The sequence below is a fragment of the Microtus pennsylvanicus genome, chromosome 3, assembly GCF_037038515.1.
Source record: "Microtus pennsylvanicus isolate mMicPen1 chromosome 3, mMicPen1.hap1, whole genome shotgun sequence".
Classification (NCBI taxonomy): Eukaryota; Metazoa; Chordata; class Mammalia; order Rodentia; family Cricetidae; genus Microtus; species Microtus pennsylvanicus.
In genome coordinates this window covers 42,388,579-42,415,506 of record NC_134581.1, presented here as the reverse complement: position 1 = coordinate 42,415,506, position 26,928 = coordinate 42,388,579, and the positions used below count along the sequence as shown (strand labels likewise).

General features: G+C 44.3%; 1 protein-coding gene across 1 annotated transcript; it reads left to right on the top strand.

Moving 5' to 3' along the window:
- Positions 1 to 1,768: 1,768 nt before the first annotated feature.
- On the top strand, positions 1,769 to 25,084 carry Mto1 (mitochondrial tRNA translation optimization 1). The gene is made up of 12 exons (XM_075965141.1): positions 1,769 to 2,082; positions 3,060 to 3,259; positions 3,334 to 3,451; positions 6,016 to 6,305; positions 9,903 to 10,015; positions 10,111 to 10,301; positions 10,609 to 10,739; positions 13,369 to 13,573; positions 13,853 to 14,024; positions 17,792 to 17,910; positions 22,017 to 22,177; positions 23,555 to 25,084. Exons 1-12 carry the CDS (start codon positions 1,869 to 1,871, stop codon positions 23,669 to 23,671), a joined length of 2,031 nt encoding a protein of 676 aa, XP_075821256.1. The 5' UTR covers positions 1,769 to 1,868; the 3' UTR covers positions 23,672 to 25,084.
- The last annotated feature ends 1,844 nt before the right edge of the window (positions 25,085 to 26,928 follow it).

Genomic DNA, 26,928 nt, shown 5'->3' with positions numbered 1-26,928 from the left:
TGTTTTTCTTCTAATGTGAATCTTTTTAAGCTTATCTGCTCTTAGGTTTGCCTGTGTTGGCACAGGTCCATAGTTCCAGCTACTCGGGAGGATAAGCAAAGCATTTCTGAGCCCAGAAACACAAGTCTGGGTGAGAGGGAGCTCTTGTCTCAAACAACAATAAATATGAGGTCCATTGTCGGGGACCCTGATATAAGGCATCACAGACTACCTTCTACATAAGGGTTTAATATATTTTCACAGCGCCGGGCGGTGGTGGCGCACGCCTTTAATCCCAGCACTCGGGAGGTAGAGGAAGGCGGATCTCTGTGAGTTCGAGGCCAGCCTGGTCTACAAGACCTAGTTCCAGACAGGCACCAAAGCTACAGAGAAACCCTATCTGGAAAATCCAACACACACACACACACACACACACACACACACACACACACACACACGCACACACACACATATATATATATTCACAGTAGAAGTTCAGTTAATCATGTGCTCAAACTACAGGCTTAAAATGTTTAAGATTTATTTATTTATTATGTATACAGTGTTCTGCCTGCATGTATCCCTACAGGCCAGAAGAGGGCACCAGATCTCATTCATTATTGCAAAGCCACTATATGGTTGCTGGGAATTGAACTCAGGGACCTCTGGAAGAGCTGTCAGTGCTCTTAACCGCTGAGCTATCTATCTCTCCAGCCCCTGGCTTAAACTATTTATGAAGTTGTTGTGGAATGATCTCTTTGCACACTATAGATATGTATTACTCTCAATGGTTAATAAAGGAGATGACTGACCTCCAGGTAGAGGTTAGATGGGACTTGTAGACAAAAAGAGCATAAAGAAGTGGAGCACTCTGAGGAGACTCAGAAAAAAGCAAGATAAATTTGCCATGCTGAAAAAAGGTACCGTGAGCCAGGGATGATGAACTGGCGTTCTCTAGCACTGTGTCCTGGAAACCACAGACCAACCAGAGAAGTGTGTGTGTGTGTGTGTGTGTGTGTGTGTGTGTGTGTGTGTGTGTGTGTGTGTGTCAGAAGAAGGCTTTAATACTGTCAACTCCGAAACATTGAACATTGAACTTCCTTTGAAGTCCACCTTTCGCCTGCTCCCGCTGTTCCTCCACAAATGTAATTTGAATTTATTGTCAAGGCTACCCGAATTTCAGACTGTAGGTTCACAAAGTAAAATCATAATTGTTAAGTATTTTCTGGCCGGTAAACCTTCCCACCGGCGTAATAATCCAAATTAGACCAGATCAGACCGAATTAGAAGACGGCCAAGGAAAAAAAGAGAGACCACCTGTTCCGTCGCTGTGGGCGTGGTCTCGACCTTCCCGGGGGAGGGGTCCCCGTTTGGCCGGCTTCCTTGTGGGTGGAGTCTGGACGGCGGCCATTCCCAGGGGAGGGAGCTTGGAATGGAGTTTTCCGCCCAACATTTTAAGATGGATGCCAGGGGACTGGGGTGAAGCCCCCCCCCCCTAAACAATTCAGACTCTTTGTATAAAGGGGTGCCAGGGAGCTGAGGTGTCGCTTCCGACCAAACAATAATGTGCCCGCAAATTCAAAGAACCTGATAAGACAAACTGGTCAAACTCATTGTTCGTGAGTGGCAACCTGGCTATAAAGACTGGCCCACCTGAAAGGTCTAACTTCAACCTTCAAGGCAGAATCCCCAGCCGGCGCCATAGGAACCGGGAAGGTAGAGAACGGACAAACCCAGGCTGCGCGCGCCAACCCGGGGCCTCAGCGACTCCAACCGCCAATCAGAGGCGACGCTGGGCGCAGGCGTGCTGCGCTCTGACGCAGGGCAAGGTGGCGGCGCCCTGTGGGCTTCCACTCTCGGTTGTTTCGGGTTCTCCGTCCGCCCTCGGCATGTTCCTTCTCCGAGCCCGTGGCCGCTGGGCCGCGGCGTCCCTCGGCAAACGCCTGCCCTCGTGTCGCCTCCGCAGCGACAGCGCCGCTCCGTGCAGCGCGCACTTCGATGTGGTCGTGATCGGAGGGGGGCACGCGGGCACCGAGGCGGCCGCCGCCGCCGCTCGCTGTGGCTCGCGGACTCTGCTCCTCACACACCGCGTGGACACGATCGGTGAGCAGCCCGTGGCCTCGCACGGCCGCGAGGCCAGGGGTGGTGCGCGGCGGGAACTCTGCCGCGGACCGAGCACGGGCAGGGTTGAGGTCGGCAAGAGCGGTGGGTGCACGGGGTGTGGGAGCGGAGGACTGGAGAGCGTGCTAGGTTGCTGGGTTAACCTTCCTGGATCTTCACCTCAAAGACAGAGTGAGTGACATTTTCACGCCCGCTCGATTAAGCGACATAGTGCGCTCACCGAGAGCTTGTCAAGCCCTTGTGACCAACGGCGCCATTGAGAGTATCGGACTTAAGACTTGCTGGTTCGCGGGGTCGCATACCCGCCACCTCTTTATCTCTTGTCACTTAACGAACATTAGATTTATCGCGTTTCTTGGTTCTTGCAAGTAATGTTTCTTTAAACGTAGAAGTACACTTGTCGCTTCAGCACAATGCATATGCACACAGTCGTGCAAAACCTTTATTCTGTCAACTCAGTAATATATATTTAAGAACATTTCAGAAGCCTATTAATAATTCTGATAAATGAGTTTAATAAAAGCAGCCCTAGTTTGGAACGAAATGATTGGGCCTGTTGTTATTTTTTGTGACAGGGTCTCAGTGTCTGACTGGTCTGAAACTTGCTGTGTAGACCAGTCTGGCTTGGAACTCACAGTGATCCATCCATCTCAGCCTCCAGAGTGCTGGGATTTAAAGTGTACCCCATCACACCTAGCCAACATGGTTGTTTTAAGGAAATTTGGTACAGTATCAAGAGTTCCTTGGCTTCCAGGAAGAAGAATGACTGCCTCGGAAGGTTCGGTCTAAAGGAACACAGCGGGAATGGGTCACTCATCCTCGGCTACTCCCTCCTGTCTTTGAAGTTAGAGGAAAAAGATGTTTTTGTAAATGAGCAATTACCTAGAGGAGCAACTCTTTATTAAATAATATGTACAAGGTGCTCGTTTATTTCCCATGATTGTGTCCATTCTCTTTAGGTCAGATGTCCTGTAATCCCTCCTTTGGTGGCATCGGAAAGGGGCATTTGATGAGGGAAGTAGATGCCTTGGATGGCTTGTGTTCGCGGATCTGTGACCAGTCTGGCATACATTACAAAGTATTAAACCGGCGAAAGGGCCCTGCTGTGTGGGGGCTGAGAGCGCAAATTGATCGGAAGCTTTATAAACAGAACATGCAGGTGAGCAGAGGTGAGGACAGGAAGGACTGTGGGTCCCTCCAGCTGCTCTTTCAACTGGTGGTCTCTCTTGACAGAAGGAAATCCTGAATACGCCCCTGCTCACTGTTCAGGAGGGAGCTGTAGAAGATCTAGTTCTCACAGAAGCAGAGCCTGGATACGCTGGGAAGTGCAGGGTCAGCGGTGTTATTTTGGGTATGTACTGGCTAATAATGCTCATCCCGGCAAACAGACCCTGGGAGACATGTGCTTTAGAGAAGAGTATGGAGATGTTTTTCCTATGCCAGGAAATTCTTGTTTTCTCTGCCCGGATAAGGAAAATTACGGAAACAGCCCTCTGTCTCTTCATTTTGATCATCATGAGTGTAATGATCCATTTCAATGAGTCGCAGCCCAATTCCGGGTTCATAGGTGCTGTTTTAGCGTAAGACTCCAGAGCCTGCATAGGTTTATCTTTTACCCAGGTTCATCTGTCATAAATTTGTTTCTGTGCTTGTTATTTTATGTGTGACGTGCATGTATGTGTAAGTTAGAGGACAGCTTTCGAGAGTCGATTCCCTTCTCTCAACATGTGGGTACCGGGAATGGAATTCAGGCCACCGGGCTTGGCAGCAAGCTTCATTACCCACTGAGCCACCTCAACCATGTCCCCTTTTTCTTACTATCCCTTCCGCCCCCCTGTACATCCTGGGCAGGGCTCTAACAGTATAGCAGAGAATGGCTTTGAAAAATCTCAAACTCGGGGCTGGGGAGATGGCTCAGTGGTTAAGAGCATAGCCTGCTCTTCCAAAGGTCCTGAGTTCAATTCTCAGCAACCACATGGTGGCTCACAACCACCTGTAATGGGGTCTGGTGCCCTCTTCTGGCCTGCAAGCATACATGGAGACAGAATATTGTATGCATAATAAATAAATAAATATTTTTTTTAAAAAAAGCCTTTACTGTGGAAGTTTCACGCAGGAAGGAAGATGACCTTGGTGGGTTGGAGCCAGGGACACCACCTAGTCACACCCCTCACTCTGGAGGTTTACTGGGGGGAGGTGCAGAGGCATCCTCTGAGTGAGGGCAGAAGGAAAGAGAGCCAGGGGCGGGAGGAGTTGGCCCTGCACAGGCGCGTAAGGAGAGTGGTCTACTTGGTGTCTGCCATAGCTGTAGTGGAACAGCTCGGCTGCTGTTGATGGTGTGTCCTACTAGGTCCCTGAGAGCAGGCCCGTGTAAATGCCTGGATGCTAACTCTGCCTCTTACATGCTGCGATTCTAATTCATGTCAAATTACCTTCTCCCCGCTGAGCTGTACACCTGGCCCTGCATTCCTATCTTAGTTAGAGTTACTGCTGTTATGACAAGACACTGTGACCAAAGGCAAACTGGGGAAGAAAGGGTTTATGCGGTTTAGCTTTCATGTTCATAGGCAGTCATTGATGGAAGTCAGGACAGGAACTCAAACAGGGCGACAGCCTGGAGGCAGGAGCTGATGCAGAGACCATGGAAGGGTGCTGATTACTGCCTTTTCCCCGGGGTTTGCTCAGCCTGCTTTTTATGGCACCTGGGGGGAGCACCGCTCACAATGGGCTGGGCCCTCCCACTTTATTCACCAGTTGAGAAAATGCTCTACAGGCCTGTTTTGTACAATTTTTTATTCCTTTAAGTTTCGATAGTTTCAGAAAGATGAAGAAATCATGTCATATTTAGCCAGAAGTCTAAAATCAGCTAATTTTCTCTTTTTTAATATTTATTTTATGTGTATGAATGATTGTCTCCATGTATTTGTGTACAATGTGTGTATGCCTGATTCCTGCAGAAGTCAGAGAGGGCAATTGATCCCCCAGAATTGGAGTTATGGACAGTTGTGAACTTCCATGAGTGTCCTGGGAATTAAATCTAGTTCTTTTGCAAGAGCAACCATTGCTCTTAACTGCTGATCCATCTTTCCAGCCAATAATTTTCTAAATGAACCTTCATAATTAAACACTGTGCCCATGTGATCTTAGGAACATGCATTTACTGCTTTTGGGGCGTTGGTTTTTGGTTGGTTGGGGGTTTGTTGTTGTTGTGGTTTGGTTGGTTGGTTTTGGTTTTTCAAGACAGGGTTTCTCTATGTAGCCCTGACTGTCCTGGAACTTGCTCTGTAGACCAGGCTAGGCTCCAACTTTCAGAGATACGCTTGCCTCTACCTCCCAAATGCTGGGTAAAGACATACACCACCACTGCCAAGCTGATTTTAGGAATATGTGAATTTGTAATGATATATCATGTTTTCCCTACCATACTTCTTAAATTCTTGAGATTCATTACATATATTGTGTGTGTGTGTGTGTGCGCGCGCGCGCGCGTGTGCGCGCGTGGGTGCACACGTGCCCACGTGCATCCAGGTATGTGTACATGTGCGTAGTGGCCAGAGGTCAGCGTTAAGTGTCTTCCACACATTTATTTTCTGTTTGTGGAGACACATGTCTGGCACACTCATGGAGGTTAGAGAACAGCTTGTAGGAGACAGCTCTCTCCTTCCACCACATGAGTTCCAGGGATCAAGCTCAGGTCATCAGGCATCATGGCAAGTGCTTTTTTGCCAAGCTCCTGCATTGCTTGCTTTTGGAAGCAAGTGTCTCTCGCTGATCCTGAACTCACTGATTTAGCTAGCGTGGCTGAACTGTCTCACGTTTCTAGGGGCAAGAAGTTTTTCTGTGATTCTGATAGAAAGTATTCAGATCTGTCTTGTTCTAGTAGTTTACTGGTTTTGTTGTTTTCTGCTCATTTAGCAGATGGAAGTACAGTTTATGCAGAGAGTGTAATTCTGACAACGGGGACATTTCTGAGAGGCATGGTCATAATTGGATTGGAGATGCATCCTGCAGGACGTTTGGGGGATCAACCCTCAATAGGGTTGGCTCAGACTCTGGAGAAGTTGGGATTTGTGGTAGGAAGACTGAAGACTGGGACTCCACCCCGACTTGCCAAAGATTCCATTAATTTCAACATTCTAAACAAGCACACACCAGATAATCCATCCATCCCATTCAGCTTTCTCAATGAAACAGTGTGGATCAAGGTAAGATGGTTTATGACGATCCAGTTTGATAGCTGATGCTGGCTATTGATAGCAGAAGTATCCTAACCATCTATCTTTCTCTTCATTTGCTTTTATTTATTTATTTACTCATTTATTTTGGGTTTCTGAGAAAGTGTGGTTTTGGAACTTGTCCTGGAACTCACTCAGTAGACCATCTGGCCTCAAACTCACAGAGATCCACCTGCCTCTGCCTCCTGAGTGCCGGGATTAAAGGCACCACCACCCAGCTTCTTTTGCTTTTATTTTTTTAATTTCATTTTTGTTTTTATTTATGTATATGTATCAGTGTGAGGTATGTATTGCCTGTGGGGGCCAGAACAAAGTATTGGAACCCCTTGGAACTAGAATTACAAGAGATTGTGAACTGACCATTCTGGGTGCTAGGAACTGAACTCTGAGCCTCTAGAAGAGCAGCAAGCGTTCTTAACTACTGAGTCATCTCTCCTGCACCTCCTATTTTTTGCTCTCTTTTATGTGTATGAATGTTTTGCCTTTATTTATGCCTGTGCCCATTTGAGTGTCTGGTATCCAAGGAGATTAGCAGAAGATGTTGGATTCCACAGAACTATAATTACAGAGAGTTTTGAGCTACTGCATGGGTGCTGGATATCAAACCATGTCCATTGGAAAGCAACTGTTCTTAACTACTGAACCAGTCCCATCTTGCCTCCCTCCCTCCTTCCTCTTTCCTTCCTCCTTCCTTCCTTCCTTCCTTCCTTCTTTCCTCCCTCCCTCCTTCCTTCCTTCTTTCCTCCCTCTCTCCCTCCCTCCCTCCCTCCTTCCTTTCTCCCTTTCTCTCTCTCTCTCTCTCTCTCTCTCTCTCTCTCTCTCTCTCTCTCTCTCTCTCTTGAGGCTGGGTTTCTTTGTGGAGCCTTGACTGTCCTAGACTAGGCTAACCTCACTAGGCTCACCCGAAACTCACAGAGATCCGCCTGCCTCTCAAGTGCTACCACTGCCCAGTACAGCTGGCATTCTTAACTACTGACCCATCCCTCCAGTCCCCCACATCTTTCTTTCTCTTTCTTTTTTGTTCTGATTTGTTTTGGTTTTGAGATAGGGTTGGTTTCTCACAATATATGTGATCTAGAACTCACTGTAGCTTGTGCTGGCCTTGGAATTTGTGGCAGCCCTACTTACCACGCCCAGCTTCTTCTGGTGGCAGAATGGATAAAAATGTGAAAAAAATGAAAGCGTTAGCTGGTTAGCAGTTGGGTTTTTCTGTACATTCTTGTGACTTTACTTCTACCTAACTTACTTTGTGCACTGCCTTGGTTACTTTTCTATTGCTGTGATAAGATATCATGACCAAGGCACCTACAGAAGAGTTCACTGGGGGTTTACAGATTCAGAAGGTGAGTCTGTGACCATCACAGCAGGGAGCATGGCAGCAGATGTGGCGCTGGACAGGTTAGAGCTTAAATTGTGATCCAACAAGCCTGAGGCAGAGAGAGAGAGAAGGCTAGCTGGGAATGGCCCTAGTCTTGAAACCTCAAGCCCACCCCCAGCGACACATCTCCTCGAACAAGGCCATACTTCCTAATCCTTCCCAAACAGTCCCAACAACTGGTGACCAAGTTTTCAAATATATGGCCCTGTGGGGATTGTTGTCATAGAACTCACCACATACACTAACCTTTTTGAAACAATTTCAGATTTACAAAATAGAAAAACTTGTAGGGCGGTGGTGGCACACACCTTTAATCCCAGTACTCAGGAGGCAGAGGCAGGTGGATCTCTGTGAGTTCGATGTGAGTTCGAGGCCAGCCTGGTCTACAAGAGCTAGTTCCAGGCTAGGCTCTAAAACTACAGTGAAACCCTGTATCGGAAAACCGAGAGAGAGAGAGAGACAGAGACAGAGAGAGACAGAGACAGAGAGAGAGAGAGAGAGAGAGAACGCGTACACACGCGCGCGTGTGCCTGGAGACCTGGCCTCAGTCCTCAGGACACACATGGTGGAGAGAAAGACCCACTCCCAAGAGTTGTTCTCTGACCTCCACACATGCTGTGGCATGTGTTTATGCACACATATACACATGTAAGCACATGTACAAAAATGTAATAAAATACAACGAGACTGTCAAGCTGCCCTTAATTCCAGCACTTGGGAGGCACAGGCAGGCAGATCTCTTTGAATTCCAGTACACCCAGCGTTGTTAACACAGAGAAACCTGTCTTTGGGGGGGGGGACAAGGCTGTTATAATAAACTTTTTTTTTATTTAAAAAAAATTAGACTTATTTTTATTTTAAGTGTATCAGCTTTGCCTGAATGTATGTTTGAAAGCCACTCATGGTCGTTATTTTGCCATGTTACCTCCCCATAAAGTTGTGCGTATTTATTGTTATAGTACAGTTATGGAGCATTCAACAGTAAATGGTAGAGACTGTGAGCCTTTCTCTCTAAAGAATTCAATCTGAACCTCAACTAGACAGACATCCTTTCTTATAAACGCAGAGCAGTGTTGAGATGGAGGACTGAGCAGTGCTGTTGTCTAATAGGCGGCCCCGTCAGAGTGTCCCCATTTCCCAGTGTTGTCCAGAGTCATCCTCATCCTGCTCTGGCTCTCTACAGTTGGTTTGTTTGTTTTGACATTTATTTGTAAATTTCTTTGTATTTGTTTGCATGTTACGCATGCTCGTGGAAGCCAGATGACAACTTTTAGGATTTGGTTCTGTCCTGCCACATGGGTCCTAGAGATTGCAGTCAGGTGAGCAGGCCTGGCAGCAAGTGTCCATCTAGATGGCCCAACACTTTCTGCATTGTGTTTTCTTTTTGGGTTGTTCTTGCTTGGTTTTGGGGGTTTTTTGGGGGGGGGGCGGGTATTCGAGACAGGGTTTCTCTGTCCTGGAACTAGCTCTTGTAGACCAGGCTGGCCTCAAACTCACAAAGATCCGCCTGCCTCTGCCTCCTGAGTGCTGGGTTAAAGGTGTGTGCTACCATTTTCTGGCAGCACCCCTAGCGTTTATGTATAATAAAAGGAGTTAAGTCATCCCCACCCCCAGAACTTAGCATATTCTAGATTTGTCTGTTTCCTCTACCTTCTTTCCTAGAAACTGATAATTAGATTTAGAAACTTGCTTAAATTTAGGTTCAACAACAGCATAAGTTGTGCTTATTTTTGGCAGGAATACTTAGTTATGCACAAATTTAATGTGTGCTAAAGTAAGTCAGTATTGTGTAGGTTTTATTTGAATAAGAGGCAAATCAGTAAGTGAAGAAGCAAAATAGGTAGGCAGTAGTGGTGCACACCTTTAATCCCAGCACTCTGGAGGCAGAGGCAGACAGATCTCTGTGAGTTTGAGGCCAGCCTGGTCTACAGAGTATGTTCCAGGACAGGCTCCAAAGCTACAGAGAAACCCTGTCTCGAAAAACGAAAGAAAAAAGAAACAAAGAAAAAGAAGCAGCAGCAAATTAATGTTATATGCCAGCCATGGTGCCCCACATACAATCACAGCTGTTAGGAAGTAGGTAGAAGCTTCTCTGCACTGAGCGTTCGAGGCTAGTCCAGGCTACTAGAGACCCTGTCTCAAACAGACAGGCAGTGAAATCTGTGTTGTATGTGGTTTCTATTTTCTAGCCAGAAGATCAACTGCCATGTTACTTGACTCATACCAACCCCAGAGTGGATGAGATTGTCCTTGAGAACCTGCACCTGAACAGTCACGTTAAGGAAACTACAAGAGGACCCCGGTAAGGCCTAGAAGGGAGTACTCAGTCTCTTTAAGGAATGAGGTAAACTTTTTCTTGTCATTGAATTTACCTTAAATTTCAATGTCTTATTCTAGATACTGTCCCTCCATTGAATCTAAGGTTTTACGTTTTCCAAACCGTGTTCATCAGGTTTGGTTGGAACCGGAAGGAATGGATTCTGACCTTATCTACCCGCAAGGGTTATCTGTTACACTGCCAGCTGAGTTACAAGAGAAAATGATAGCGTGCATCAGAGGCCTGGAGAAAGCCAAAATGGTTCATCCAGGTAAAGAAGGTCACAGGTCTACTTCAGTAAGCAGTCAGGTGGTCTTCTCCCATTGTTGCTTAGTGCTCCATAAAATTAGCCCAAGCTGGACATGGTGACACACACATCTGTAATCCTAACACTAACACTTGGGAAACTAAAACAGGAAGGTTCCTTCAAGTTTGAGGCTGTGTGTGGCTACATAGCAACAACCTCTGTCAAAGTCTGTATTAATAGATGAAACCCGGCGTGTCTGATAGACTTTGTAGCTCCTCTTGGAGGCAGTGCAGTGATTTTGGCTTACCTTGTGCACTTGTTCTTTGTCCAGGCTATGGTGTTCAGTATGATTATTTAGATCCCCGCCAGATCAGTCCTTCTCTCGAGACACATTTGGTTCAGCGGTTGTTCTTTGCTGGGCAGATAAATGGAACCACTGGCTATGAGGAAGCTGCAGCTCAGGTAAAATTTGTTTTGTTTTGTTTTGCTTGGCTTAAGACAAGGTCTCTCTAGGTTGTCTTAGCTGTCCTTAAACTCACTATGTAGACCAGGCTGGCTTCAAACTCACAGAGATCCACCTGCTGCTGCTTCCCAAGTGCTAGGATTAACGGTGTGCTCTACCATGTCAAGCTCCAGGTAAGAATTTATTCATGGGGCTAGAGAGATGTCTTAGAGGTTAAGAGCACTAGCTACTCTTCCAGAGATTTTTGAGTTCATTTCCCAGAACCACTTCGTGGCTCACAGCCATCTATAATGAGATCTAGTGCCCTCTTCTAGCATACAGGCAAAACACTGTATACATAAGAAATAAATAAATCCTTAAAAAAGAAAGAAAGGCCGGGTGGTGGTGGTGCACGCCTTTAATCCCAGCACTCGGGAGGCAGAGGCAGGCGGATCTGTGAGTTCGAGGCCAGCCTGGTCTACAAGAGCTAGTTCCGGGATGGGCACCAAAGCTACAGAGAAACCCTGTCTCAAAACACACACAAAAAAAAGAAAGAATTTATTCAGATGTTGCTATAAACCAAAAGAGACCATTTCATTATACAGATCTTGCATACAATAGTATTTCAGGCTAAGTGGATATAGCTGTTTATAGCAGCAGCTATATATAATGCACTTGTTTTTTGGTTTTTTGGGTTTTTTTTGTTTTTTTTGTTTGTTTGTTTGTTTTGAAATAGGGTCTTGCTATGAAGCCCAGGCTGATCTTTTATTTTTTCAAATAGAGACTCATGAACCCAGATTGGCCTCAGACTTGCTGTGTATTCAAGGCTGGCCTTGAAAGTCCAGTCCCGCTCTCATTTTGCAAGTGCTGAAACTACAGCTCTACTTTGCCTCCCTAGTGTTGGGACTGCAGACATGTGCATGGTGCCCAGCATGTTGGGCATCATTTTGAAAGCATGTACAGTTAGTTTCTGAGTCCCTGGATCTGCTAGGATATTAAGGGGGAAAAAATATGGAATTGCTTCTAAAGTGTGAAAAAAAGAACATTTAATTCTTTTAATTTCTGAAAATTATGTTGTTGTTACTGTTTTGTCTTTGTCTTTCTGTGTTGTGTATGTGTGCACACTGTGCATCTTGAGGCCAGAAATCAGCATTAGATAACTTTCTCAATTGTTCTTCACCTTTTTTTATTGTATATGAGTGTTGTGTCTGCATGTATGTCTGTGTACCATGTGTGTGCCTAGTACCTATGGGGGCAGAAGAGGGCATTAGGTCCCGTGAACCTAGAATGCAAATGATTGGCGCCACCATGTTGATGCTAGGAATCAAATTCAGGGCTGTGGAAGAGCAGCCTTAACTGCCGAGCCATTTCTCTAGCTCTGTGTTTTGTTTTGCTTTGTTTTTCCTATTAATATGTATGGGAAGGGGGTATGTGCACATGACTGAGATGCCAGAGAATGCCAGAAGAGGGATTTTCTGGAGCTGGAGTTGTTGTTATAGGTGGTTGTAAGCTGCCCAGCATGGGTACAGTAAACCAAACTTGAGTTCTCTGTGAGAGCAGTTACACTCTTTTTTTTTTTTTTTTTTTTTTTTTTTTTTTGGTTTGGTTTGGTTTTGAGACAAGATTTCACGGTAGCTTTGGAGCATGTCCTGGAACTAGCTCTTGTAGACCACAGTATACACTCTTAACATCTTGACCCAATCCCTCCATCTTATTTTTTGAGACAGAATCTCTCATTGCACTCACCAGTTAGGCTAAACTGACTAACCAGTGAGTCTCTTCCTTCTTAGAGCTGAGATCACAGGTCTGTTCCACTCTGCTCGGCCTTTTCATGAGACTGTTGGGTATCAAATTGAGGCCCTTATGCTTCAGAGATAGGCGATTTATGAAATCTTTCCAACCTTCCGTAATATTCTTCACAGCTGTCTTGGTCACTGTTCTATTGCTGTGAAGAGACACCATGACCACAGCATCTTATAAAAGAAAGCATTTGATCTGGGCTGGTTTACAGTTTCAAAGGCTTAGTCTATTCTCATCATGGGGAAGAACATAGTGGCATGCAGGCAGACAGTGCTAGAGAAATACTAGCTGAGAGTTCTATAACTGGATCCACAGGCAGCAGGAAGAGGGAGATACTGGGCTTGCTTTGACTTTTGAAACCTCCAGCCCTTCCCCAGTGACACACTTCCAACCTTCCAAGCTACACCTTCTAATTCTTCTCCCTGATGACTAAGCATTCAGCCTCAAGGGGGGGTTACTCAAACCATCACACAGGGGTAAATTGTATCTTTTGTGTGTTTGTACATATAAAGAAGCTAGAGAAGTCTCACAAGTAGGTTTATAAAGATTATCCACCCCCAAACTCCCAATCCTCTGCAGAATGAATCCTACATTCTAACATGTGTTCTGTTTCTGAATGTGGATCACATTTATGTTCCTGATGAGCCTGCTTTCTTCCTACCCTGTGTGTTTGTTTTGATTTTTCAGATCCACCTGCCTCTGCTTTCAGAGTTCTGGGATTAAAGGTGTGCACTCCTGCTCACCGGCTCTTCCTTCCCTGTGTGTGGTTTTTTTCCAGGTTGTGTGCTAAATAGAATAGCTGTTTGTTCAGTTCATAATGGCCTCTTAAACATTTCAGTCCTCTTATAGGGTGTGATAGCTGGAATCAACGCCAGTCTTCGGGTCAGTCGAAAACCACCCTTTATTGTAAGTCGTACAGAAGGCTACATAGGAGTCTTAATTGATGACCTCACCACACTGGGCACCAGCGAACCATACCGCATGTTTACCAGCAGGGTAGAGTTCCGGTTGTCACTGCGTCCGGATAATGCTGACATGCGCCTCACGTTCAGAGGTAACTAACTAACGTTCCTGTAAGGTATTGCACTGCTTTTTGGGGGTTTTTGTTGGTTTGTGTAGTTGTTCTGAGGCAGGATCTCTTACAGTATAGCTGTTCTACATCCTGCCTCGGGAAGGGGAAGTTGGGGTGAAGGGCTGTTGACAATGTCTCATGTGTAGCCATCTTTGAATTACTGTAGTCTCCCTCCCTTGCCTCTAAGTGCTCTTATAATGGGTGTGTGCAGCCGCCCTGCATTCTATTGTTCTTGAAACCTCTTCCCTCTTCCTTACCTAGCCCATAAGGACGCTGGCTGTGTGTCCCCACAGCGATATGAAAGAGCTTCCTGGATGAAGTCGTCTTTAGAAGAAGGCATGTCTGTGTTGAAATCCATTGAGTTTTCAAGCTCCAAGTGGAAAAAGTTAATTCCACAAGCTCCTATAAGTATTAATAGAAGCCCTCCTGTCAGGTATGGTTTCCTTAGTTTTTACTGAAAACTGAGATTTCAGAGGCATACCATATACAGACCCTACCTACACATTTTAAATGAATACAGCTTGCTCTTAGCTTCTCGGCAACTTTAGTATAATTTATCTACTTATTCAGTATATGTAAATATGTGAGCATGTTGACATTAATCTCAGCAGTTAGGAGGTGGAGATGGGAGCAGGAGTTTCAGATCAGTCTAAACTGGGCTCTGTAAGACCCTGTCTTCAAAAATAAATTTTAAAAGAAAAGTAAAATATGTATACCTGGGCTTATAACTTGTTTGTAGACTGCATGCTTAGCATGAGTGAGGCCTTAGATTCAGTCCCCAGAATCTCTGCCTCCCAAGTGCTTGGCTAAAAGCATATATCACCATAGCTAGTGAAAATTTTTTCTTAATAAAATACATTCATGTATGATTATAAGTTATTTTTTACATATAGGTGTTTTGCCTACATGTATGTGCACCATATGCATGTCTGGTGCCCAGGAAACCAGAACAGGGCATCAGGTCCCATGAGCTAGAGTTACAGATGGTTATGGGCTGCCCTGTGGATTCTGGGAATCAAACCCAGCCCTCTGGAATAGCAGTCAGTGTTCTTAACCCCTGAGCCATCTCTTCAGTTCTTAACTTTTTGTATATGTATAATTTCTTTGTGGTACCCATCTTTTGTTGTTCTTCCTCAATTTTAGAAGCTCCAAACCAAAAAATAGAAGGACTCATTTTCTTGGCTAGGTTCAAACCAATTAGAGTGGTCCCATCTAATACATGGTCTATGGTAAGGAAAATCATTTAATTAAAAAAAAAAATACATTGCTGGGTAGTGGTGGTGTATGCCTGTAATCCCAGCACTCAGGAGGCAGAGGCAGGCGGAACTCTTTGAGTTCGAGGTCAGCCTGATCTACAGAGTGGCTTCCAGGACAGCCAAAGCTTCACAGAGAAACCCTGTCTCAAAAAAAAAAAAAAGAAAAGAAAAAAGAAACCAAAAAACCCATATTATAAATTCTTTTTTGTTTTTTTCATTGTATTATATATTCTAAGTTTTTTTTTTGTGTGTGTGTTTTTTTTGTTTTTCAAGACAGGGTTTCTCTGTGTAACAGCCCTAGCTGTCCTGGAACTAGCTCTTGTAGACCAGGGTGACCTCAAACTCACAGAGATCCTGCCTGTTTCTACCTCCCAAGTGCTAGAATTCAAGGCATGTGCCACCACTGCCCGGCATGTTCTATGTTCTTATTTGTATTTATTATAAATTTTTTGAAATACCATGCCTTCTGAGATTTTCTGTCCCTCAGTTTAGTTACACGGCCTCAGACTAAAGGACGTTCATAGAGGAGCACTTTTGCTATAGGAACAAGGGACGTGTGTCTGTGTTATGTAGTCCAAGCCAGCCTTAAACTTGCTCAAAAGCTGCGGTAGCTTAGGATGAATAAATTGCACCCCTGATTATCCTGCCCCACACTCAAGTGCTAGGACAAAAATAGATTCTGGGGACCTTGAATAACACAAAATGTGGTGTTCACCATTGTTTTTTGTTTTCTTTTTTGTTTTTTCTCCATTTGGAAAATGTGCTTTAGATAGGAGAGGGAGCCGCAGGGCACAAATCAGTAATCCTCTGTACTTTAGAGGTGCAGTGTGCATATCACGATGGCACTGGTGCCCTCCCTCTTATGACACTTGCTTTCTGTGACGGCTCTTATGGATGTTGTGTGCTCCCAGTTTTTGTTGTGTTGTATTTAGTTTTATTTTGAGAGTGAGTGGCCCAAACTTTCTTCGTGACTGACAATTACTTTAAGCTCTTGGCCCTTTCATGGCAGATATGAGGGCACTAGTCCTTATGGCTGACCTCGCCTCTTTATAAAATAATAGGATATTAGTTATTAGGCTCCATATTACAAATTTGGAAACACCACATTGTCACCATTGATGTCAATATATCTGTTTACTAGTTCTATTAATCAATTTTTTTTTTTTTTTTTGGTTTTTCAAGACAGGGTTTCTGTGTGGCTTTGGAGCCTGTCCTGGAACTAGCTCTGTAGACCAGGCTGGTCTTGAACTCACAGAGATCCGCCTGCCTCTGCCTCCCAAGTGCTGGGATTAAAGGCGTGCGCCACCACCGCCCGGTGCATATTTTATTTTATTTATTTATTTATTATGTATACAATATTCTGTCTGCATGTATGTCTGCAGGCCAGAGGAGGGCACCAGATCTCATTCCAGAGGGTTGTGAGCCACCATGTGGTTGCCGGGAATTGAACTCAGGACCTTTGGAAGAGCAGGCAATGCTCTTAACCACTGAGCCATCTCTCCAGCCCCCGTGCATATTTTATTTTTTAAAAAGCTTTATCTGGCTACAAATTTGGAAGCTGAAACTCTAAGGTTAGGCAGCTCCCTCTCTTTGAACTCTGCTGAAGCTTTTTTAGGGTATTCTAACCCATCAGATCGATTCATGGTGGCATTTAATTTGAAAGTAACCCATGAGGGCCTAGAGAGGTATCTGTGGTTAAAAGCGTGTGCTGCTCTTCAGAGACCATATAGAGAGATGGGAAACCGGAATGTAGAGAACTCACTAGCATGAACACTGACTTTAGAATAGAGTGTTGCCTCTTCTGAAGAGCAGAGACCTAGTTATTGTGGTCACTGTCCTTCCTCGGGTGTGCCTCAGCAATGTGACATAGACTGCACTTCCAGAGCCTCTGAGGGACACCAATCATCTGAACCCTAGCCTGCAGAAGGACGGCTCATTCATAGTATACTAACCAAGACTGAATAGACGTGAAACACTTTCCTCATCCTCCAGATGGATGTGACAAAGTCCTGGTCAGCAGAGGATATTCTTTGTAAGCAGAGAGGGAGGGAGAGGGAGAGAGAGCGCGTGCACGAGTGCCTCATAAAACCTTAATAACAGTGTAATTCTAATGTAGTCAGGAAGTCAGGAAATCAATACTTTTGGATGGGGGTTTTAAGCTGGAATTTTATGTAACCCAGGCTGTCCTCAAACTTTCTGGGTAACAAAGGCTAGCCTGGTACTCCCAGTGCTCCTGCCTCTGCCTCGAGTGCTAGGATTATAGACATGTGTTACCACGCCCAGAGAGAATCAATTGTTCCTTTTGTTGTTGTTGTTTTGTTTGTTAGTTTGTTTCTTTATGTGCATTGCTGTGAGCATGTCAAATCCCCTGGAACTGGAGTTACAGACAGTTGTGAGCTACCATGTGGGTGCTGGGAATTGAACCCAGATCCTCTGAAAGAGCAGCTGGTGTTCCTAAACGCTGAACCATCTCTCCAGCCCCAATTGTTCTTTTTCCTTTTTTTTGTTTTTTTGTTTTTTCGAGACAGGGTTTCTCTGTGGCTTTGGAGCCTGTCCTGGAACTAACTCTGTAGACCAGGCTGGTCTCGAACTCACAGAGATCCGCCTGCCTCTGCCTTCCGAGTGCTGGGATTAAAGGCGTGTGTCACCATCGCCCGGTTTATGGTCTTTATTTTATTCTGCATCAGGGTCGTAGCCCTGACTGGTTAAGTAGACTAAGCTGGTCTTGAACTCAGATCCTTCTGCCTCTGCCTCCTGAGTGTTAGGATTAAAAGTGTTCACTACCCTGACTGACCTGGTGCTACTGTATTTGCTCACTATATATGGAAAAAAATTAAAAGTCTCATTTAATTATTCTAATATTTGGTATTACGCCAAGGATTTTGTTCTTAGTTTGCCTTATAGGGTATAGATCCTTATGTTGATAAAGGTTTTGCATCGGCAGTGCTCTAGATGTTCTTAAGTATGAAGGAGTTGACATGGAGTTGCTGGCCAGTGCTGTTCCCGAGCCCCTGAAGAAGTATACTGCTTACAGAGAGCTGGCTAGAAGACTGAAAATAGAAGGTAAAAGGGAGTGTTTCCTTCGGTGCCTGTATTCTCTTCTCTGGATGTGCAGATTATGAATGAGTAGTAGACCTGTCTAACTACGCGCTGAATATAGTGATGCATGCCAGAGGATCACGCTGGCTTTAGGTTTTGGCAGGTTTGCCCTCCGTAGATACCAAGCCGTGAAAAGGGCACAGAACAGGATGATTATGGGAATGGTAGGAAAGTTTGATTGATAGTGCTGTTTATACAGGAAAAGACCTTTACTCTTTGGGGAACAACCAGGGTGGTAAGAATGGTGCATTCCTTGCAGGGTTGGCGCTCTCTTTCAATTCCAGAGGTCTATCAGCTTACCATGCTTTGGCTGTGTATGTAGAATGGCCATATGTTGACTGCCATTGCATTGTGTAATGTTATAAAAGGCTAGCAATGAAAAGAAACCTGTGAGAAATTCTAGAAACATTATTTAAATGACCCATTATTAAAAAATTAAATTTGATTAAAAAGTAACCCTGATGGGGCTGGAAAGATGGCTCAGTGGTTAAGAGCACATGCTGCTCTTCCAGAGGACTAGAGTTCATTCAGTTCCCAGCACCCACGTCACAGCTGCAACTTCAGCTGCGAGGGGATCCACAGGCACCTGCACTCACACACATACACCACAGACGCATGGTTAAAAATAACTTGTGAAATCTGAAAAAACAAAACTCGTCACCCCGTACTAGTGACAACCTACAAGAAGAGTACAGACTTTATTTCGCCATTATGACTCCTCTACTAAAGAGCTTCGTTAGCTATTTAGGGTGTAGCAGTGGAAACAGCTGCTTAGATTACCTTTTTTAACTTGGTGCACAGCTTTACTTTGGTCAGTAAATATTAGGTTCCAGTTAGCATAGTCCAGAAGCACTTATCATTAACTTGTTTCCAGGAAATAATTTAACCATGACATAGCTGTTCTTGCTCTGTGAAGACCAGTACCTAAAAAATTCCAACACCCACTTGAGGTTTAGAAGAAACCACATTGGGTTAAAGTACAATATATACGGGTAATTTTCAAGTTGCCACTTTAATATTCCAACCTTACAAGTTTCTTTTAATCCTTTTTGTTTTTAATTTTATTTTTATTTACATTTTTATGTTTGCTTCTGTGTGTGTATGCACATGTATGTAGGTGCTCATGGAGGGCAGAAGAGGGTGTTGGATCCTCTAGAACTGGAGTTACAGACTTCAGTTGTGAACTGTGTGATATGGGTGCTGGAAACCAAAGGACCCTTTATAAGAGCAGCAAGCGATCTTAACTACTCTCCAGTGATTTGTTTGTTTGTTTGTTTGAGACATGGTCTCATGTAGTGCAGGCCATCCCAAACTCCTAAGCAGCTGAGGATGACTGTGAGCTCTTAGATCTCAGTGCCGGGATTGCCAGTGTGTGCCACTCACTCTGCTTGGTTCTGTGCAGTGGTGGAAGACGATGGTTGACACCAGTTGTCAGCGTGGTAGGATTTAGAGTCACCCAAGGACACAAGCATGCCAGACAAGCCCTTTGCCAACTGAGCTACATGCCAGCCCCTAGACAAAATTCTTGAGGGCAGAAGTCAGTGTCACGTTGTATTATCTTTCTTGTTTTGCAATTTATATCTGAGAGATTAAAATAAATGTGCCCATGGCCATATACAAGATCTCAGCTATCCATGTATTAACATAGTTACTCTCTTGTTGCTGTGACAGAGTACCTGGCAAGAAGCCACTTAAGGGCTTGGAGAGATGGCTCAGTATTTAAGAGTACTGACTGCTCTTCCAGAGGATCCAGGTTCAATTCCCAGCCCCCTCATGGCAGAGCACAACCATCTGTAACTCCAGTTCCAGGACTTCTGACACCTCCATTCATGCAGGCAAAACACCAAATAACATAAAATAAAAATAAATTATTAAAAAAAAACATTCAAGGAAGAGTTTATACATGCAAACTTCAGAGAATTAACCTTCAGTGTTATTCATCCGAATGAGTCTGCTTTGGCTCATGACTTGAGGAGACAAAGTCCACCCCGGTGGGAAAGGCATGGTAGTGAGAGCAGCTGACCTATGGTTTGCTGCACATGAGGCAGATAATCGGAGCGCATCCACAGTCAGGAAGTAGAGATGCCAGCACTCACTTCCTCTCTCCTTTTTGTTGAGTCCAAGGCCACAGCCAGTGGGGTGATACCACCTGCTTTTAGGTGGGTCTTCCTTTGCATTTAAACCATTTTGGAAACATTCTGGCAGGCATGCTGGGAAGTTTCTGTAGAGATTTTAAATCTTGTCAAATTGATAATCAGTATTAACCACCCCTGTAGCACGATTACTGAAAACCCAGAGGCAGATATTGGGGTTTAGTCTGAAGGTCAGGAAAGCAAAGCAGCCAACCACTGGCTCTTACTTCTACCTCAGTCTGAAATGGCAATCCTGCCTCCAGGAATCTCAGAATGAGACTGTGTGAGAGCTGTCTCCTCCCATCTTATATTCCTCTCTAGGGCTGGGATTAAAGGTGTGCACTACCACCTGGTTTCTTTGACAAACTAGTGTGGCTACTGGGATTAAAGGTGTGCCACCACTGCCTGGTCTGTAAGGCTGACCAGTGGGGCTGTTTTACTCTCTGATCTTCAGGCAAGATTTACCTATTAAAATACAAATGAAATATCACTACACGTCACTTTACATTATACCCTGAGGGCTATTTATGAATCATAAGATTATGCCAGGTATAGTGAAGCATTCCTGTGTAATCCCAGCATTTGGGAGCTGAGGCAGGGATTGTAAAAGGTCTTCCTGGCCAACTCAGTAAGACAATGTCTAAAAAGTATAAAAGGGGCTAGGGACATAACTCTAGTAATGGTAGAGTGTGTGTCTTCTTGCCTAGCATTCACGATGCCCTGAGACCTGGTCTTAATCACCAGTACCAAAACCAAACAGCTTTATTTTTTTATTTTATTTTATTTGTTTATTTATTTATTTATTTTGAGAAAGGGTTTCTCTGTGTAGCTTTGGGGCCTTGTCCTGGAATTTACTTGGTAGTCCAGGCTGACCTCGCAGATCTGCCTGCCTCTGCCTCCCGAGTGCTGGAATTAAAGGCGTGCGCCACCACCACCCAGTTTGACTTTATTTTTCTAAGAATAGAATGCTTGATAAAATAATTGCCAAGCTCTCTTTATAACATTACTTCTCAATAAAAACCTTAACTAAATTGCATAAGTTATGTTTGCCAACCAAGAACCCCACTTGTGAAAATGATTGCCTTGGGGCCAGGAGCACAGCTGAGCAGCAGAGCTCTTTGTCAGGCATGTATAGGCCATGGTTCATCCTGGGACCACACACAGCTTCACATGAAAATAACTTAAGAGGGCTGGAGCGATGGCTCAGTGGTTAAGAGCACTGACTGCTCTTCCAGAGGTCGTGAGTTCAATTCCCAGCAACCACATGGTGGCTCACAACCATCTGTAATGAGATCTGGCGCCCTCTTCTGGCATGTGGGCATGCATGGAAGCAGAATGTTGTCTACATAATAAATAAATAAATCTTTAAAAAGGGGGGGGGGGGCTGGAGAGATGGCTCAGAGGTTAAGAGCATTGCCTGCTCTTCCAAAGGTCCTGAGTTCAATTCCCAGCAACCACATGGTGGCTCACAACCATCTGTAATGGGGTCTGGTGCCCTCTTCTGGCCTGCAGGCATACACACAGAATATTGTATACATAATAAATAAATAAATATTTTAAAAAAAAAAAAAGAAGAAGAAGAAAATAACTTAAGAACCATTTTCTTGGAGAAACAGCCCATCCTTAGGATTTAACATTTGCACTGACATGGTCAGATTCAGCTGGGCGTGATGACAGACACCTGTAGTGCTTACTACCCCTTTGCCAGTGGAGGCTGAATGACAGTTTTTTCACCTCAAAAAGGACACCAACCAGGAATTCAAGGTCAGCCTCACTGCAAGTTTGAGGCTATCCTGGGATACATGAGATTATCTGCCCTACCTGTCTCAGAGTATCAAGTATTGATGAGGTGATGCATGCCAAAGCTGTTTGTAAATAGTAAAGGGCTGTACAAACACAGTTATGTATCATAATAGAATTCTCATTCTTTTTTACCAGCTACTTATGAGTCAGTATTATTGTATCAACTACAAGAAATAAAGGAGGTTCAGCGAGATGAAGCTTTCCAACTGCCACAAGACTTAGATTATCTAACAATCAAGGATGTGTCGTTGTCCCAAGAAGTTCGAGAGAAGCTACACTTGAGTCGCCCACAGACAGTAAGCAAACAAGTAATGGGGAAAAACAAGTTAGAAGCTAAGCCAGAAAGGGCTAGTGCTTTATTTTAATGACTTAGAATGGTCACATGAGTGATCTTGAGAAACCTAATCTTGGGGCTGGAGTGTTGCTCTAGAGCTAAGAGCCCTTGCTGCTTTGCAAAGGACCCTGGCTTGGTTCCCATGGTGGCTCCCAAGTTCCAGGGAATTTGATGCCCCCTTCTGACCTCTGAGGGCACTGCACGTACATGGTGTACTTATGTACATTCAAAAACACTCATGATCTGGGCATTGGTGGTGCACACCTTTAATCCCAGCACTCGGGAGGCAGAGGCAGGCGGATCTCTGTGAGTTTGAAGCCACCCTGGTCTACAGAGTGAGTTTTAGGACTGGCTCAAAAAGAAAACAAAAAAAAAAAAATTTCATGCACATGACAATAACCTAGAAAGAAAATTTTTCTTTAAAAATAAATGGATTTTATTCTAACCCTGTGCTAAAGCATTGGGACACACCCTCTGTGTACCAATTTGTACAATTGGTACAGCCACTGAGGCAAAGCAGTGTAATGTAAGCATAATGTTTTCTCATCTAAAACAAAAGCGAAAAACAAAACTGATTCTTTCCCTCCCTCCCAGTAATTATGAAAAGACAATAACTGAGCTACAGGGGGACTTTGTGCTCTCCCCCCTCCTCCCCTTCCTCACTCCATCATGAGATTTTTGCCTGGCTTGAACTTAGGCAAGCCTTGTCTGTTGTGTTCTGAAAACACTGCTTCCTTTAAGTAATCCACTCTGAGCATCTTTCCATCCCTTCTTCCTCCACGATCCCTGAACTTGGAGGGAACAGTGTTGGTACAGATGTCTCGTTTAGGACTGAGCACTCCAAAGTCTTGTATTTTCTGCATGTTGACCAGTTGTGAATCTGTGTTAATTGCCATCTAGACCAAATTATTTTCCTTCTTAAAAAAACGGGGGGGGGGGGGGTGTTGTATATGTATGTTTTCCCTACATGTGCCTATGCACAGTACATGCATGTCTGGAGCCTGTGGAGGTCAGAAGAGAGCATCAGATTCATGTTCCCGGGAACTGGAGTTATAGATGGTTGAGCCAGTCACTTTGTGGGTGCTAGGAGTGGAACTAGTTGAACTAATGTAGTCCTGGCTCTAGACCAGGCTGGCCTAGAACTCAGACAATCACCTGCCTCTGCCTCCCGAGTGCTGGGATTAAAGGCTTTCTAATGGCCATCATCACACCCAGCTCTCAGATAATTTTTAATAGCTGGGTGTTATGGCACCTGCCTGTAGTCCTATCAACGTGGGAAATTTGATGTGTTTTTATGTGCCATAGCTCACTTTGCTTCTTTCGTCATTTTAATTCCTAGATTGGGGCTGCTAGTCGTATACCTGGAGTGACACCAGCTGCCATCGTCAATCTGCTCAGATTTGTGAAGACCGCTCAGCAGAGACAGGCCGCAGTGACAGAACACCAAACCAATTAGTGCTTATGTGATACAAAGAAACTTCCAGACAGAACTGTAACTTCCATTTCATAGAGGACTGTTAGAAAGAGGGTTTAGAGAGTATAAAAGGAGATAAAAATAATACCTGTGAGAATAGCATTGGTAGATTATTTTAGATTTGTCCTTATAAGACAAAGGTTGTATTTATAAGACAGTTGTACTTTTTTTTATGTATGTAGGCAAAATACTTCAAAACATCAGTAGGTCATGTAGCATTCATCAAAGGGTAATAATTAAGCCAAAACTAAACCTGAAACTGAATGTTGATACAGATTTTAAGCAATCCCATCTGTTAAGAGGTTGGAGCTGGGCTGGGCAGTGGTGATGCACACCTTTAATCCCTGAACTCGGGACGCAGAGAAACCCTGTCTTCAGACCTGGTCTCTAAGAGCCACGTCCAGAGCCTATGCCCTTTGGGAAAAAAAATTTCAGTTTGTAGATTTTCTACTCTTAAGGCCATATGTAAAGTTAATTTGCTATTTTTTACTCATAAAGCACCCCAGACCACAGACTTAGTCTTGTCTGCTTACTGTGGTTAGCAAACGGTGATTCAAGTCCTAAACTAGGATGAAAAATGAAGACTGAACTGGGCAGTGGTGGCACACACCTTCAATCCCAGCACTGGAAAGCAGATGGATCTCTGAGTTCAAGACCAGCCTGGTCTACAGAACGGGTTCCAGGACAGCCAAGTCTACACAAAGAAACCTGTTTCAAAAAACTCAAAAAAAAGAAAAATGAAGACTACAAAACCACCCCGATTCACTCAGCTGTTTTTCCTCTTTTGAGAACAGTTTTCAGCTGGTGTGCTATTACAGCATTATACACCTCATCTACTACTGGGATAGGCAGGGGAGAACAGGAGAAATGGGTCAGCAGGTAAGTGCAATGGCTGCTTTTTCAGAGGACAGGGATCAAGACGGGATCCACACCTGGCCTTCATGGCCATGTGGTACACAGGCATACATGTAGGCCAAACACCCATATGCATAATACTTTTCTTTTTAATTTTAGTTTGACAGGTAGCAGGAAGCTCAGAAATTCAGCTATCATCAGTTTGAGATGATACTACATCATCATCTGGACTACATGAGACTCTGCCTCAGGGGTGTGGGTGGGTGAGGGCTGGATGCCCATGCAGTTTCTAATTCTGGAATTAATTGTGTAGGTTAAAAGCTGACCCAGGACATTTAAATCTTAGATTTCAGTACTTTGGAAATTTTCAGTCATTAGTTTTGAACATTAGTGGAAGTACTATAAAACAAACACAAACTTATTTTGTAAGCTGGTTAAAGGAGGTTAAAGGTGGTCATATTTCATACAATAAAAATGTTTGCTGATCCAACTGACCTGGCCATGATTTAACATTAATAAAGCAATCTATAATTACTGATGAATCGTGTCTAGTAATGCCATATCCTTTCTTTACTGGTACAGGGATGGTATGTGCTGCATTGGGGTGACCAATATGGGTCCCTTGACTAGCCTTTATGAGTAGACTAGGGGATGAATATAACTAAATGGGCCAGAGGGTTCTGGGTTTTTTTGGGGGGGGGGGGGTTGAGACAGAGTTTCTCTGTAACTTTGGTGCCTGTCCTGGAACTAGCTCTTGTAGACCAGGCTGGCCTCAAATTCAGAGATCCACCTGCCTCTGCCTCCCAAGTGCTGGGATTAAAGGCGTGCACCACTGCTGCCTGGCCCTGTCCCAGCCGTTTTGTTTCTTTAATACTAGCCGGGCTGTTAGCCCCATGTTTGCTTAGGCTTCTGCTAGAAGTTAGTGTTCCAAGGCCTCTAGTCACTTTGGCCCTATATCTAAGATCTGATTATGGGGGAGGCAACCAAATATTTTGTTATATATAATTTGGCACAACTATTTGAATGTAGTTCAATTTCTTAGATTTGCTTGTTCATCTAGTTTTCGTCTTTCCAGGTCAGGTCAGGGTTTAATGATTTAAATTTTATTTTTATGTGCATTGGTGTTTTGTCTGTATGAATGTGTGAACATGCCAGATCCTCTGAAACTGGAGTTACAGTTGTGAACTGTTGGGTGGGTAGTGAGAATTGAACCCAGATCCTCTGGAAGAGCAGCCACTGTTCTTAAGTGCTGAGTCATCTCTTTAGCCCTGATACCTTTCGAGGTGTAGCTTTTAATCAATACCATGTGTGTATACAAATACAAAGAATACATAAGACTTTAGCCAGGCATGGTATGTGACAGCATTTGACAATTGAGCATAACTTGGACTGTACAGTGAAAATTTAAAAAAAAAAAGTGTATTGTACACCTATAATTCCAAGACTTGAAAGACAGGAGGATTGCTCAAATTGGAGGCAGAGAACACAGCAAAACAAAGCCAGGCTAGCCTGTAATCCCAGTGTTGGGGAGGCAGAGACAAGAGGAAAGCCACAAATGTCTACCTAGTACCTAGGAAGTTCCAAACAAGCCAGAGCCACATAGCAATATGTGATCAAAAGTAGGAGCGTTGTCAGTGGCCCCTTAGTCTGCCCCAGCCATGCAGCTGACTAAGGGGCCACTGGCAATGGCACTAGAATTTATCTTTACTGCATGTATTGGCTTGTGGGGACCCTTATTCTCTTTGGATGGATACCTTGCTCAGCCTAGATAAAATAGGGAGGGTCTTGGGCATTCTACAGAGCAGTGTACCTTTCCCTCTCTGAGGACTAGATGGGGTGGGGTAGGAGGGTACGTGGAGAGAATGGGAGGAGGAAAGGGAGTGGGAACTTAGATTGGTATCTATAATAAAAAAAGACAGTTTGTTTTCTTTTTTAAATAAATATAAAAAAGTCATTTGGAACAACAACAAAAAAAAAGGAGCGTGAAGTAGGGAGAGATGGCTCAGCAGTTAAAATCACTCACTACTCTTTCCAGAGGACTTAGGTTCAATTTCCAGCACCTACATGGTGGCTAATACCCAGCTGTAACCGAAGTCCAGACGGTCCACACAGCCCTCTTGTGGTCCTTACAGGTACCAGGCATGTATGTGGTGCAGATACATATACCTACAGGTAAGACACTTAAATAGGAAAAAAACTATATGCAAAAATGGGCGAACCTTAAACATGCTGCTAAATGGGGTGCAAACCATGAGCTCCAGGCTAGCTGAGCTGCAAGAGTTGGACTTGCCTCAAAAAGGGAAGCCATGCCAGGTGGTAGGTAGCATGGGCCTTTAAATAATCCCAGCACTAAGAAGGCAGAGGCAGGTAGATATCTAAATACA